We start from the raw sequence: 16434 nt of genomic DNA, 5'->3' as shown, positions 1-16434 counted from the left end.
TTGCCACTGTGGGTTATCGGTGAGAATGCATAATGTTTTGATATTTATTTATACAGAAAAGGCAGAGAGGATGGTTTGATAGATTTTGGGTAATGAAGGTTTAGGGTTTGGAATGGGCTTTAGGAGGGTTGTGGTCTGTGAAACAGAGAATAAGAGGGAAAAGGACATAAATACCATTATGTGATGGATAAATAAATAGGGATTAAATACAGATAACATAACGTTAGCACAGGGTGTAAAGTACTTAAGTAAAAAAAAAAAAATACTTGAAAGTACTACTTAGTTTTTTTGGTTATCTATACTTTACTATTTATATTTTTTACAACTTTACTTCACTACATTCCCGAAAGAAAGTTATGTACTTTTTACTCCATACATTTTCCTTGAACACCCAAAAGTACTCATTATATTTTGAAAACTTAGCAGGACAGGAAAATAGTCTAATTCTCGCACTTCTCAAGAGAACATCCCTGGTCATCCCTACTGCCTCTGATCTGGCAGACTTCCGAAACACATGCTTCGTTTGTAAAGGATGTCTAAGTGTTGGAGCATGTCCCTGGCTATCCGTAAAAAGAAAATACAATTATGATCTGGTTTGCTTAATATAAGGAATTTGAAATTATTTATACTTGTACTTTTGATACTTAAGTATATTTAAAACCAAATACTTCTAGACTTTTACTCAAGTAGAATTTTACTCGGCGACTTTCACTCCAGTCATTTTCTATAAAAAAGGTATTTTTACTTTTACTCAAGTATGACAACTGGGTAATTTTTCCACCACTGCATGAGCATGACAGACAGGGAAGTTGCAGATGACCAAAGTTGGAGGGTAGATGGACTTAATACTTACACTTAAAGGAAGTGTAGATTCAACCAGCAGAACAAAGACTTATAGGCACAGGGGTCGAAATGAATTAAGGTTAGGTTTAGAAAATAGGCTTAGGTTAATTAAGGTTATTTATAGTTTCAGTGAGGTCAAGGAAAGGGTTACTGAGTACCGTGGGATGTCTTTCTATCCGATTGTCCTGGAGAATCCTGTCACCGGACGTGCTATCACTTAATGTTGGGGCATGTCAGGGATTAACATTTTTAGCACCGGTCTAAATTGCATGTCTGCCGTGTACGGAAAAACTCAAGGTGTCGGAAGCTGGGACTATATCGTTCCCACGTCTCCCGAATGTAAGTCAAGCATTAGCCTAATTGTCCTTGGACTGACAAATCATGGCAACCAACAAAGCATTATTGAATGCAGGAACAGTCAGGTCTCCAGGCTAGCAGCAGTCCAAGAGATTTAAAGTCAAAATGAGAAAAGTCATCCAGGCTATATGAATGTATACACATTCGTGAGTCCATATGCCACTCGCTATATGGATGTTAGTCAGTAAGGTCTATGAGGCGCTGTTAGAGCCATCAATAACATTCATCAGCACAGATGGACTGAGTTTATGGGCAGTCTCTAAGCCAATCCCAGAAGACTAGGAGCAGGACAGGCACTTCAAATTGGACTTTCCAGTGTGTGTGTTGCTGCTCTGTGTCTGTCTCCTGTGTTCTGAGTGGGGGAGTCAGGCTGTGCTGTTTCGGCAGGTGAGGGCGGCTGTGGTGTGCCTGTTCTGTCGCTGGCACCCCCCTCTGCCTCCTCCTCTCTCTGTTGCACGGAGGACAGGTACTGCTCCAGCAGACTGCAGTCCTGACTGTTCCCCCCACCACAAGTAGCCAGGAACCCCCCCAGAGAGTCGCCCGTCCCACAGCTCAGGAAAGTGTCTTCCTGCCCCGCCTGCAGTTCATCTGTTGACTGGAACCCCGAGTCTGGGAAGGAGAGGACTGTACAGGCTGGGTTTGCAGTGCTGGAGTCCAGAGGTAGGGGGAGTCGAAGAGCTGGGAGGTCACAGAGCCCGGAGGTCAGGGCTGGAGCAAGAGATGACCCGGCCTGAGTCACGCTGGCCAGCTGCCCCTCTACAGAACACTGCCACTGCTGCATGGACTGAAGCTGCAGAGATGGGGAGAAGGAGTGAGAAAGGGTGTGTATGTGCATTTACATTTAATGCATGAGCTTATTCATCACTGACCTGCCTCCATAGAAACCTCACAGCCTCCTCCTGTACCAGTCTCTTCAACCTCTCCTCTTCATGCTGCTGCCTCACTCTGAACACACAAACAACAGAGTATTCTTTGGAAGAATTTGACATACTTGTCTGATATGTGATCTTCAACAGAAAGAGCTAGATACCTTCATCCTTCAGACTTATCTGGGTGTGCCAACAGAAGTGTTGAAAGAGCTAGCTAGTTAGTTGAAGTCAAAAGTTTATATACACTTAGGTTGGAATCATTAAAACTTGTTTTTCAACCACTCCACAAATGTTTTGTTAACAAACTGTAGTTTTGGCAAGTCGGTTAGGACATCTACCTTGTGCATGACAAGTCATTTTTCCAACAATTGTTTACAGACCGCTTATTTCACTTATAATTCACTGTATCAAAATTCCCAAAAAGGATGTCATAGCTTTAGAAGCTTCCGATAGGCTAATTGACATCATTTGAGTCAATTGGAAGTGTACCTGTGGATGTATTGCAAGGCCTACCTTCAAAATTAGGACCGCTTTGCTTGACATCATGGGAAAATCTAAATAAATCAGACAAGACCTCAGAAAATAATTGTAGACCTCCACAAGTCTGGTTCATCCTTGGGAGCAATTTCCAAACGCCTGAAGGTACCACGTTCAGCTGTACAAACAATAGTACACAAGTATAAGAATTGTGGTCTGGTTCATCCTTGGGAGCAATTTCCAAACGCCTGAAGGTATTGTACAAACAATAGTACGCAAGTATAAACACCATGGGACCACGCAGCTGTCATACAGCTCAGGAAGGAGATGCGTTCCGTCTCCTAGAGATGAACGTACTTTGGTGAGAAAAGTGCAAATCAATCTCAGAGCAACAGCAAAGGACCTTGTGAAGATGCTGGAGGAAACAGGTACAAAATATCCAGTATCTATATCCACAGTAAAACAAGTCCTATATCGACATAACCTGAAAGGCCGCTCAGCCAGGAATAAGCCACTGCTCCAAAACCGCCATAAAAAAAAATTGAGACAATGGTTTGCAACTGCACATGGGGACAAAGATTGTACTTTTTGGAGAAATGTCCTCTGGTCTGATGAAATAGAACTGTTTGGCCATAATGACCATTGTTATGTTTGGAGGATAAAGGGGGATGCTTGCAAGCCGAAGAACACCATCCCAACCGTGAAGCACGGGGGTGGCAGCATCATGTTGTGGGGGTGCTTTGCTGCAGGAGGGACTGGTGCACTTCACAAAATAGATGGCATCATGAGGACAGAAAATTATGTGGATATATTGAAGCAACATCTCTAGACATCAGTCAGGAAGTTAAATCTTGGTCGCAAATGGGTCTTCCAAATGGACGATGACACCAAGCATACCTCCAAAGTTGTGGCAAAATGGCTTAAGGACAACAAAGTCAAGGTATTGGAGTGGCCATCAAGTGCCCTCAATCCTATAGAAAATTTGTGGGCAGAACTGAAAAAGCATGTGCGAGCAAGGAGGCCTACAAACCTGACTCAGTTACACCATCTCTGTCAGGAGAAATGGGACAAAAATGCACCCAACTTATTGTGGGAAGCTTATGGAAGGCTACCCGAAATGTTAGACCCAAGTTAAACAATTTAAAGGCAATGCTACCAAATACTAATTGAGTGCATGTAAACTTCTGACCCACTGGGAATGTGATTAAAGAAATAAAAGCTGATAAATCATTCTCTATTCTGACATTTCACATTCTTAAAATAAAGTGGTGATCCTAACTGACCTAACGGAATTTTTACTAGGATTAAATGGCAGGAATTGTGGAAAAACTGAGTTTAAATGTATTTGGCAAAGGTGTACGTAAACTTCCAACCTCAACTGTATATACATACAGTGGGGCAAAAAAAGTATTTAGTCAGCACCAATTGTGCAAGTTCCACCATATTTTCCACCATAATTTACAAATAAATTCATTTAAAAAAATCCTACAATGTGATTTTCTTGATTTCTTTTTTTCATTTTGTCTGTCATAGTTGAAGTGTACCTATGATGAAAATTACAGGCCTCATCTTTTTAAGTGGGAGAACTTGCACAATTGGTGGCTGACTAAATACTTTTTTGCCCCACTGTAGATACAGTTGAAGTCGGAAGTTTCATTTAAACTTACATAAAATACATTTGTATGTAAACTTCCGACTTCAACTGTACATAAAAAATGGCACTCTGTTGCAGGAGAACATGGCTTCCAACATTCCAATGGCTATAGCCATATTCTGGAGCATGGCCAAAGACCACGCTTTGTGCACTCCTTACAAAAGGCTAAATATCTGCGATTTTTAAATGGGAATTTAAGTTTTGTATGGAGATATTCTTGCCAGTTTCTTATCTAGCTCACCAGCAAGTCTATAAACAAATGCCTTTTAGACAACACCATCCAGACATAGTAATGAACCATGCACATATGACATTGGTAATACCTCATGCACAATCACAACTTGCCTGGTTGTGTTCAAGCCCAGTGCCAACAGACATGATCCAACTAATTGAGGGCTTTAAAACTAGTAGCAGTTTATATTTTATTCTATGAGCTTTAAGATTTGTTTTGTAATTAAAATCAATTTACAAATTTAATACATTATTACTAGTGGACTGATTGAAACTGGTGAAGTCTGCACACTTTGTGGACCAGGACTGGAGAACAGTGTCTAAACTCCAATTCTCTGCCCTTCTCCTTGAGTGTGCACTCGTACACTGCCCCTCATGAATTTGAAAGGAATGGACTGGTGAAAGGAATATGGTGGAAACTCCCATCAGGCATGTACGCAGCAATCCAATGCTTTTTAATGCATGAGAGGGGAGTGAATGAGAGCACCCTTCTGGAAAAGAGTAGAGAATAGGAACACAGCCCTTGGATTTATTGGGGTCTGTTCCATACCTCTCAAACTCTCCAGAAAGGAAGACTATGTGCTCCTGCATCCTGCGCAGGCGGATCTCACACCGCACCTCTTTGGCCAGCGGGTGGCAGCGCCGAGTCCACATTCCCCTCCACCATGCCTGGATCCTGACTGCTGCCCTGTCTGCCTCACAGCGACCCAGCCCATCACATCTCACCAATGCTTTATCTTCCTGCTTAGACCCTGCCCTCACCTCTACAGCATTGCAGTTTGAGTATGCTCCCTGGAGCAGAGCGCTGTCATTGGTCTGTGATTGGTCATCTCCCATCATAGGTAGACCGGCAGTTGAGGTTAAGGTACAGGTGAGGTGGCTGTCACCTGACACCCTTTCTCTCTCCTTCTGGCTCTCACTCCCTTTCCCCAAGGGTGCCTGTAGGGTCTTTTCAGCAAATGTCTTTTTGGGATGAATGGGGTGTTCGGGTACCAGCGAGTCGTGCTCAAACGTCTCCATCTCATCCTCGCTGTCGGAGCGGGGGGGTTCAGAGGTGACTAGGAGGAAGGTGGACTCGGAGGAGAGCAGGCTGCCGTTGAGTTTGTCTTCATCTGTCTGGCTCTGGACGTCCTCCAGGTAGAGGCGCTCCTCCACACCCCTGAGGCTATGGAGAGGAGGGGAGGCCACCTGGGAGGGGTCGCAGCCTAGCCAGGTGTTCACCTGCACCGTCGCTAGCTCTGAACATATGCACACACACACAAAGAAGAGATTAGATTTACACACCAGACACACATGGGGATTGATTGACGAGTTACAGAATTGAGAGAAACACAAACACAGGTAGAGTTCATGTCCTCCACCTGTCTGTCTGGCTGATGGAGCAGTCAAAGGCGTTGTGGTTCTGTCTTCCTCTATTAGAGGCACATGGCGGGGGCTTTGAGTCTCCACATCCAGTTGGGTGGGGCGGGGAGGGCTGGGAAAGCCCCCCTGGGTCTGCTGCAGGAGCTGCCTCTGGTGGAACCTGTATATATTACACACACACACAGGTCCCCTGGTTAACTAATGTGATACAAAGGAGAGAGTAATTAAACAGTCATTTCAATGATTGTGCAAGCTGTCTCATCTACTTCATATTTCTCATCTGGTTAAAAGATAACTTCAAGGTACCGCAAGGTAAATGACGAAAACTAAGCAGAAAAGCCACAGATAGATCCAGTTTAATGTCAAATGGATTCTAACAATGGGTAGGATTTATATTTGGCACTTTTTCCATGTGATCACAGGGAGGAGAACACATCCACTACCTATGTGATGGACTGTGATGCCAACAAACTTTTTGTGAATGCATTCTCCTACCTCTGCTTGCTGAGGATCTTCTCCAGCTTGGCATCCTCCGCGGTCTCCAGGGCTGTCGTGGAGGTCAAAGGGCACACGGTGGCTAAGTACTGGACCAGCTGCATGTGTTGACCTGGCCGGTATGATCGACCTTTGCCCTGGCTGTACAGCCACTCTGCCTTCAACCTGAGATCAGACGTTAGAGACATTAATCACCAGCAACAAGAGTGACCATCACTCAACACTTGGATGGTATAACTGGATAATACGACCCGGCAACTTTGCAGTCACAAGTCCATTTCCCTACCAAGGGATTGACATTATGGTCTGAAAGGCTCTCGCCCCTTTGGGCAAGTCAGGAGTATTTTTTGATTGCCCAAAGATTATAATCACTTGCACAAATGTTAAGTAGCTATTTTCACCTACAAACAGGAGGAACCAGAAAGACCAGACTACTGGAATTCTTTGCATTTTGGTTATTATCTTAGAGCAGGCTCAACTTGTGCAACTGCTCAAGTCACTTCCTCGGGCAATAGGGAAACCCTAAATCTCAATCCCTGCCTACCCCCCTTCCCATGCCTAGCTGGCATTTGTGAGTTCTGGAACTAGTCTCACCCTTCTTTCTGAGACACCACATATCCATCCAGGATCTTGAGATTCAGACACCAGCTCATGATGTACGGCCGGTAGTCGTATCCAGGCAACGAGGGTGTTACCATGGTGCAGGGGTTAGTCATAATGGAGAGCTGTTCCAGGTCATGGAGGGGTGCCAGGTAGGAGACCTGTGGGAGGCAGAGAGAGAGAGAAAGAAAGAGACAAGCAGGTGAGAGAGAACTAGGAGAGAGATTGTTGTAAAAGCTGAGCAGGTGAGAGTGCAAAGGAACAAAAAGGAAGGGTCTTTACTTCATTGAGGTCTCGAATTTCATTCTCTGCCAGGGAGAGGATGGACAGATGGATGGGCAAATGAGTGGGAATGGTCTGCAGCGTCGTAATGTTATTTCCATGGAGGAGAAGGGTCTGCAAGAGAAATGGCAGCCAGTCAATCAACACCACAACCAATTACTTAACTTGTTTGGGATAGGGGGCAGCATTTTCACTTTTGGATGAATAGTGTGAACTGCCTCCTACTCAGTCCCAGATGCTAATATATGCATGTAATATATGCATATTATTATTAGTAGTATTGGATAGAAAACACTCTCAAGTTTCTAAAACTGTTGGAATGATGTCTGAGTATAAACAGAACTCATATGGCAGGCAAAAACCTGAGAAAAAAAAACCAGACAGGAAGTGGGAAATCTGAAGTTTGTAGTTTTTAAACTCACCCCTATCGAATACACAGTGGGATATGGGTAATTTTTCACTTCCTACGGCTTCCACTAGATGTCAGCCATCTTTAGAACGTGGTTTTAGGCTGCTCATGTGAAGGGGGGCCGGATGGGAGATGTTTTACTAAGGGGTCTGCCTACAGCCTCGTTCTCAGTCACACGCTTTCACTTGAGGTGTTGCTCTCATTCCAGTGCAATTCTACAGACAATGGAATTCTCTGGTTGGAACAATATTGAACTTTTATGATAAAAACATCCTAAAGATTGATTCTATGCTTAGTTTGACAAGTTTCTTTGCCCTGTAATATAACTTTTTGAACGCGTCGTCCGAATGGACCAGATCGCGCTTTTGGATTGTTTACCAAACGCCCTAACAAAAGAGGCTATTGGACATAAATGGACATTATCGAACAAAACAAGCATTTATTGTGGAACTGCGATTCCTGGGAGTGCATTCTGATGAAGATCAAAGGTAAGGGATTATTTATAATGCTTTTTATGAATAATGTTGACTACCCAACATGGCGGATATTTCTCTGGCTGGTTTGGGTTCCGAGTGCTGTTCTCAGATTATACTTTTTCCGTAAAGTTTTTTTCAAATCTGACATAGCGGTTGCATTAAGGAGAAGTGCATCTAAAGATTCATGTATAATAGCTGTATTTTCATCAACATTTATTATGAGTATTTCTGTGAATTCATATGGCTCTCTGCAATATCACTGCATGTTTTGGAACTACTGAATCTAACACGCCAATGTAAAATACGATTTTTGGATATAAATATGAACTTTACCGAACAAAACATACATGTGTTGTGTAACATGAAGTCCTATGAGTGTCATCTGATGAAGATCATCAAAGGTTAGTGATTAATTTTATCTCTATTTGTGCTTTTTGTGACTCCTCTCTTTGGCTGGAAAAATGGCTTGGTTTTTCTGTGAGTTGGAGGTGACCTAACAATCGTTTGTGGAGCTTTCGCTGTAAAGCATTTCTTTTTAAAAGTCAGACACTGTGGCTGGATTAATGAGAATTTTATCTTTAAAATGGTGCCTAATACTTGTAATTTGATTTATGAGATTTCTGTTGATTTGTATTTGGCTCCCTGCAATTTTATTGGCTGTTGGGTTGGCGAGGGGTTCCCCAGCCCTAGACAGGTTTAAACTCTCCTTCTTACTGCTCCAGAATTCTATCTGAATCCCCATAATTCTGAAAAGCCAAGAGGCAAGACCTGTTCTCACCTTCAGGGCTAACAGCTTGGTAACATCACCAATGTTGGAGATGTTGTTATCAGACAGGTCCAAGTGTTGGAGAGCCACACAGTTGTTGAGCTGCTCAATGACCTGAGAGAAAAGTGGACATCCAGATTGCATGATCAGGAGACAAAATGTACACAAATATAGAGGGAGTACCTTGTCCACTTTTTTCACCTCACCTTGATGTTGTTGCCTGCCAAGTTGAGCCACTCCAGGTGTGGCAGGTCTCTCAGCCCTTCAATATAGCCAATACTGTTATTGGGCAGGTTCAGAACTCTCAGCTCGGTCAGACGACACACACCCATCATTCGCACCAGGCGGTTTCCAACAACAGATAACTGCACAGCAAAGAAAACAGGAAAGAGAGGCAGGATGAGACAACAAAACAATATGGATGGAACTAATCCAACCCAATGTGGTACATTGCAAGTTTGCAACAACATATAGAAGTAGTAAATGCCCATTTTACAAATTAGATAAGGAATTCAACCATGTTCAACAGTTAAGTTGAACATATTCCATCTAATGTGCCTTGGTGGAAATGCAAATGTAGTCACACAAACAATCAAGTAACAGTACCCAGTAAGAGGGAGTGCGTGAAAGGCTGTGATGTATGTAGTTAATCATATCAGTAATGTTAGTTCATCATATCAGAGCTGTAGCTCCGCCCACCGGTGAAGTAGAGTAGTGCATGCTGTGCAATCTTCAGCTCAAAGAAGATCAGCTCGAGAGAAAGTTCCAGCCATCCATGTTTCTTCCCACCAGTTAGCTTTCATTGTGTTAGCCAAGACCAGTGTGTGTCCTTGTTGATATTCCACACACACTTTGGTTGAATAAAGTTGACAGACCACTAAGTGCCTTAGCCAATCCATACTACATACACTGTGCGGTGCTGTTCTGTGCCTGTGCCTCTTCAGCATTATTAAACCCCTTCAACTGGAATCCTACCTGTCTGTCATCTGTGCCCTTACCAGCACACGGGAGCAAACACAAAGTAAAACCTAATCTAAAGAATATACAGTCCACCAAGACCTCACAGTGAGCCTACCTGTTGGAGGCCTTGGCTCCTCTCCAAATGGTCTAGTTTCATGATGTGGTTCCGGTCCAGGATGAGCGTGTGCGTTTCATCAGAGCAGGTGAAACTGGGCTCCAGCTTCTGCAGACCCTGGGCTGACAAGTCCACCACAGGACCTGAAGGGGAAACCGGGAGAACCATAAACATGGGAGTGGATGGATGAATGTATAATCTATTATGCACATGTTGATAGTATCACCATGAACATGAACGATGCATAGAAACAATATCAGCCTCTCAACGGCAACTAGGGAGGCAAGCTTATAAATCTACTATACAGACAGGGAGCCAACTGAAACATGCAAGCAGTCTTGGAGAACTTCTGTTGATCACCATTATGCAGTTTATTCATACTGGGTCTACTATAGTCTGAGGGATGATGATTAATTCATATTCACTCTGTTGATTGAGTAGCTGATAAAGCAGTGGGATTGGAGACATGGTTGTGAAAATCGAGCATGATACCTTGGGACTCTTGTTCAGACAATGAAAATATTTTTTCACATATCCAATGCAGCATGGCCCAACTGAAAACATTAATCAATTGGGCCATTGTGATCTGTTGGCTCTACATTAGTCCTGTAAGCATGACTATGGACTATGAGATGACCACATTAGCTGGAATGAGGACAGGATAGGTAGTTACAGACAGTAAGTAGCTCCAGCTAGTTATCTAGCTAACGTAGGATAAAGCCAATCATTTGAAAGAAACGTTATAGCTATGTTCGCTAAATCGTTGACCTACAAAGTCGAACATCAGAAAGGGAGCGGTCATGCACTCACTCACCAGTTGTGTCAAATGTTACATCTGATATTCCCATTCTGCGAAGAATATACGATAATGCACAAAATTCGCTAGCCTGGTTCCCAGCGCACAACTGTCTTGTCAGTCAGTACAACATAAAAAACGATTAAGAATTTACCGGAATATGTAGTACAAAAAAAATCCGTTCGCCATAAAGGACCACTATGCTTGATTTCAAAAAGACTACAAACATGCTTTACCGCAGCGCGTCACTGTTGTCGATTCCCCGGGGGAAATAGACTTCAATATATTTACAGCTGATAGCAATTCCAATATGAAAGGACTGGAATCAAGATGCTATTTTCAAAGTGTATACTGATCAAGTATATCTCTTACTTTTGTTCATTTTTTGATTGGTTCCTTTCGTTAGCCTTTCTATCAAGGCCATACCTCAAGGGCTAGAGAAACTAACAAATGGCTTTCCTTTTTGTTTTTGAAAAAAAAAAAACGGTATTAAATCTTTTTTTAAAGTTGGACTTAAATAATTACTTTGACGCATTAAATGGAATGCTCTGTAAGAATAAGAAGTTACTGAAATCAAATGAAACTCTTAATTAAGCTTTCTAATTTCTTGGAACGTAAAACCCTGTAACGTTTTGTGTTTATCTGTTTGTGACGTTTTATGTAAAACATTTTTAAGAAGGATGTATAGATTTTTGTAACACATTTAAATTTGTATCCCTCAAAATGTAAATAATAACAATAACAAAAAATAATAATGCAAATAAAAAAAAATCAAGGCCACACTTCCCGCTGTGTCAACGCCAATCAACCGATCGAGTTGCTTATTGGTCAACTACATTGCATGAACAACATTTATATTTCAAAATCCAAATAATGCTTCTGACTGAAATGTAAGGGAAAAAATACATGCTATGTCGAAAAAAATAAGTGGGAAAAAATAATAATAGATAATAATGAAGAAATCCTACCTGTAACTTCGTTTCCGTTTCCGACATCTTTCTTTCCGGTTTTGTGTCCCCCCTCAACCATCATGAAGTGAGTTTACGGAATAATATCTATTGCCATCAAAGCTTTAAAATAACCGTTTTAGTGCTAAAAATGCGCTAGTATACAGAATGACACGTTTATCTTCTAATGATTTATATTATTCCGCTACAGGGTCGAGCTGTGCAGTTTCAGTGGGTACAAAATATACCCCGGCCATGGTGTCCGATACGCCAGAATAGATGGGAAGGTACTGCACCCTAGGTCTACTCTTTTCCTTCCTCTAATGCCACTTAGTTAATTTTGTTTTATCATGGTTGGTTGCAATAAGCCATGGCTGACATTCTATTAAAATTGTTACAGTAGAACTGTTCATTGAGTGTGTACTTGGTTCTTGGACAGACGCTGCTATGCAATGTATTCATTGTTGTGACAAGGAGTAAAACTACGACCGGAAGTGACTTTTCGTAGTAGGTTGAGTGCATTTTAGGTAACCGTTTTCCTAACGTTAACTTAATTCTCATAACCTTCTACAGTAATTCTCATAACTTACTACGAAAAAGTCACTTCCGGTCGTAGCTGTATACCACCTCGTCAAAACCTTTCTCCACTGCAGCTATAACAATATTACAACTAGACATGGGCATGTCAACATGCCAAATAACTGTCAAATATCTCACTCATGTATAGTTTACACCCCCACCCAGGTTTTCCAGTTCCTGAATGCTAAGTGTGAGTCTGCCTTCCTGGCCAAGAGGAACCCCAGACAGATCAACTGGACTGTGCTGTACAGGCGCAAGCACAAGAAGGGCCAGTCTGTAAGTACCTCTGGTGCATAATTTCCCCTCAAATGCTGACAAGTGGTGGCTACTGTGAGTGTTTACCTTGTGATTCAGTTATACAACCTAAGTTTTGACACGGTGTGTTTTGGTGTGCCTTTGTTTTTGGCTGTGGGTGGGAAGGTGTGCGTGGTTGCCATCTGCGTTATGTGCTGTTGCCAGGCTGTGTCCTATAGCTTGTACGGCAGTGCTCACTCCACATACCTGCGGCCATAGAGCCACTGGAGATCATAGTACTGGCTCTGTGACGTCTCTGACTCCTTACCACTGGCCAGCCTCCATACTCTCCTACAAACCTTATATGTGAGAAAGGGGTTTGCAGTAATGCAGTACACCTGCGTGGTTGTTACTGTTCCTTTGGCACAAAACTATAGTGTTAATGAGCATTCTTATTGGACTAGTTCAGCTACATGAGTGCTACTTAAAATGCAATGTTTTCTCCTGTGTTGTACCTGCTAATAACCTAACACTACCAAACTGCCCATACTTGATCCTGAATGTGGCCGTGCTGTTCCCTGTCCTAACAGGAAGAGGTGACAAAGAAGCGCACACGCCGTGCCGTGAAGTTCCAGAGGGCCATCACCGGCGCCTCCCTGGCTGAGATCATGGCCAAGAGGAACCAGAAGCCTGAGGTCCGCAAGGCCCAGCGTGAGCAGGCCATCAGGTGAGGACCTCACCAAAACCATGCTTTACCAGAAACTTGGCTTTAGATGTCAATAGCTGCCATTTTGGTGCCAAAGAAAGTGAATTGTTTACTGCTATAGTGAACTATTGTATAGTGTTTAACAATTTAGTGTTGTCAGAGTTGGCTCTGTGAAGAGCAAATAGCTAGCTGTTCACACTGTGACACTTGACTTTCCTGTGGTACTGTAGTTATTGTATTTTTAAAATTCAACAGTGAATTATCAGTCTTGGTTTTTTAGCCTTGCATATGCAATAATGGCGTTTTATTACTCTAGTCAGTCGATGTGTTATTTCTGCAGTCTGTGGACTCCTGTCTTGTTGTTTTTTGGATGTGTGGCATTGGCCTAATTTCTATCATTCTTTTGTTACTAGAGCTGCCAAGGAGGCCAAGAAGGCAAAGCAGACAACCAAGAAACCCTCTGCTGCCGGTGCTAAGGTAAGATTAATATAGCCATGTGTGAATCTGATTGGTCAGAAAGTAAAACCATTATGACCTGCGTTTATAAAACACAGCAAGGTTTTAATGTGGAATCTACATTTTCACACTGAAGGTAGACTCACAAAGTAAAAATGGTCAGTTTTGGACCCACTTCAGCAAGCAAGCATGTAGCAACATGCTCTGCAGTATCCTCAGCAGTTGTCATTCAGCTATCATTTTGCAGGAGAGTGAAGGGGCCACTCACAATTGCATCCTCTTGGATCGCGCTGCAATATCTTTAGTTTACATTGCTGCTTTTAGTCACCTCAGCCTCTGGCAGAAATGTCTCACATGGTTTATTTAAGCTTGGAATTTTAATGGAACCAAGTGGTTTATCAAGAGCTGTAAAGAAAAAAACTAGCACTGTGGTAAGGAACTACATTAGATTCCTATTGGAGAGTCCAAAGGTGTCAGTTATATCCCATTCATATAGCCCGAAATCTTGATATTTTTACCATACGTGCATTTTTATATCTGCTTTTTTTGTCTAAAAGCAATAGGGGGGTAGAGAGATATTGGTCGGGTCGATTTATCTTTGGCCGATATTCGCCTTTCCTAGTGTATCGGCCCTTGTGTCGGCCTTTCCCCTTAATAGCAAGTGTACTTGCCTCGTGTGAAACTCCTGCAAGCTGGCGCCACTCATGTTCTCAAGGAACCTCTGAGCTGCTTGCTGCATATAAATGTAGCACATGAATAATGCCACACGGAATGTAGAAATGTATTTACTGTTACTGCAAAACAATGTCCGTACAGGCTGCAGGGCTTTATAAGGCAACATACTGGTAGCTTGCTAGCTAAACACCATTCATAGAGCTAGCTGTGAAAATAACGTCAGTTCACTATCCTAGAACTTTATTTGTGATAGCTAATATGCAATCAATAATGCAAAATATGCTAATTTCAAAGATGATTGTCACCAAATGTTGGCAAAATCACGTGTCTTTCCATTACCAGAATGCCTGGTTACTTGACACAAGTGGCGTCGTCTCTCTTACAGAGATTTTTTATAAAAGAAAATGGGCTATTTCTATAAAAATGTTGATCAGTAGGTCTCATGGTCCCAAATGAAAGGGAAACATATATTTTGTCATCTGTAGTCCCATAAACTAATGAAATCAGCCCAAAATTTGCTCAGTGCATTCACAAAGTCCTATTGAACATGAATTCACCTGTATTGCGAGTTGGTCTATGCCAAAATTATTACTGTTTATTAAAAGTCAAATTGATTGTATGGTTGTGTAATTGATTTTATGCATACATAGCGGTTTCGGAAAATGTCTCATCAAAATGTTCAAATGTAATTATATTTATTATCAGCATACAATAGCCTCCTTGACCCCCAACATCGACATTAGCACTTAAAAACCCATGTCGTTCTCTAATAGGGAGTAAAAAACAAGGTACATTAAAAGCCACCTAAAGACCTAATGATTCCTACATTTTCTGTAACCAAAATAGTTTAGTTTATTTGGATCCCCATTAGCTATTGAATAAGCCGCATCTATACATTAAAGCAAAACATAAGACTACAAAAGAAAGTAAATAGAATAAACAATTACGTAATATTACAATCCAAAACCAACAATATAATACCTGTAACCAAAATACAGATATCAGGTCTGAATGTTTCTGCTTTTTCAGATAAATTCATTAACACTTCCATTGTTTAATACATTTGAAGTGCAAATAGCCCCATGGTTTAACACCACCCCTCCCAATTTGCCAGTAACCCACTATATATAAAAGGGTGTACCTGCAAGAAGTGATAAAGGGGCTGTTTAAAAGGGGGTCATCAGCATTACCTTATAGTTTTTACAGGTAATAAATATACCACATCTGTTTTAAAAGGGTTATTAGTACTTTGTCTAATCTGTACTTTGTCTCCCTATGTAGGCACCTGCCAAGGCTGCACCCAAACCCAAGGTGGCAAAGCAAATGAAGGTCAATGCGCCTCGCGTTGGTGGCAAACGCTAAAGCTTTTGGCTTTGTTGATTGTGAATAAACATTCTTGGTAATCAAAGATGTTTGGTGTTTGTCAGTGCTTTTGTTTTCTGGATTTGTGGAATTGACAATTGTCTGACCTGATTTGGTCATGCACCCTGAACTGTCCTTCCTTGCTAGTGGTCAACAGTCTGGTTAGTTGGTTATAGGACTCCAATCTTTCACCTGGTACAACCAGAAGATGTGCCTCCCCTTGGATTCTGGTTTCTTCCTCCTAGCGATTTTGACTCAGTGACTTGAATAAAAATGTAATGTGCATACGAAGGTGGACCAATCAATGGGGACTACATAAAGATCATGTCAAACCAGTAATTTATTCAGAGGCATGGCCATTTGTTCCACCCTTGTGCCAAGTTGCACTATCCAAACCTCAATAGTCAATGCCAAGATAGGTCAAAACCATGTTTTGAAATCTGAGCCTGCATACTCCCTCTCCAAGCAATCTGCAAGAATAACAAGAAAAACACTGCTGCAGAATATGCCAAGATTGAATTCAAGTAGTTTTTATTTTTTTTAACCTTTATTTAACTAGGCAAGTCAGTTAAAGAACATTCTTATTTTCAATGACGGCCTAGGAACAGGGGGTTTAACTGCCTGTTCAGGGGCAGAACGACAGATTTGTACCTTGTCAGCTCGGGGGTTTGAACCTGCAACGCTCTAACCACTAGGCTACCCTGCCACCCCAAATAGTTAATACAAGAGCATACCATTACAAATACACTAAGTTCATGTTCAGTTATTACAGGTTGTGTGCAT

At 42.0% G+C, this 16434-nt stretch overlaps 2 protein-coding genes and 1 non-coding gene across 3 annotated transcripts; 2 read left to right on the top strand and 1 right to left on the bottom strand.

Moving 5' to 3' along the window:
- Positions 1–576: 576 nt before the first annotated feature.
- Positions 577–11151, bottom strand: LOC124044139 (centrosomal protein of 97 kDa-like). The gene is made up of 11 exons (XM_046363629.1): positions 10711–11151; positions 9897–10039; positions 9028–9186; positions 8834–8935; positions 7171–7284; positions 6883–7049; positions 6289–6453; positions 5793–5953; positions 4982–5669; positions 2070–2145; positions 577–1990 (listed from the first exon to the last, which is right to left on the bottom strand). The coding sequence occupies exons 1-11, from the start codon at positions 10742–10744 to the stop codon at positions 1499–1501; spliced, it is 2301 nt and encodes a 766-aa protein (XP_046219585.1). The 5' UTR covers positions 10745–11151; the 3' UTR covers positions 577–1498.
- Positions 11152–11651: 500 nt separating this feature from the next.
- Positions 11652–15697, top strand: LOC124044133 (60S ribosomal protein L24). Its single transcript, XM_046363616.1, has 6 exons — positions 11652–11727; positions 11851–11926; positions 12384–12494; positions 13043–13179; positions 13572–13635; positions 15571–15697. The coding sequence occupies exons 1-6, from the start codon at positions 11723–11725 to the stop codon at positions 15649–15651; spliced, it is 474 nt and encodes a 157-aa protein (XP_046219572.1). The 5' UTR covers positions 11652–11722; the 3' UTR covers positions 15652–15697.
- LOC124048790 lies at positions 12631–12811 on the top strand. The gene has a single exon (XR_006841307.1). It is a non-coding gene; the product is annotated as a small nucleolar RNA SNORA23 (small nucleolar RNA).
- Positions 15698–16434: the final 737 nt, after the last annotated feature.

Source organism: Oncorhynchus gorbuscha, linkage group LG01, assembly GCF_021184085.1.
Source record: "Oncorhynchus gorbuscha isolate QuinsamMale2020 ecotype Even-year linkage group LG01, OgorEven_v1.0, whole genome shotgun sequence".
In the NCBI taxonomy this organism is placed as follows: domain Eukaryota; kingdom Metazoa; phylum Chordata; class Actinopteri; order Salmoniformes; family Salmonidae; genus Oncorhynchus; species Oncorhynchus gorbuscha.
Note: the sequence above shows the minus strand (reverse complement) of the source record. Positions and strands in the feature narration are given on the sequence as shown.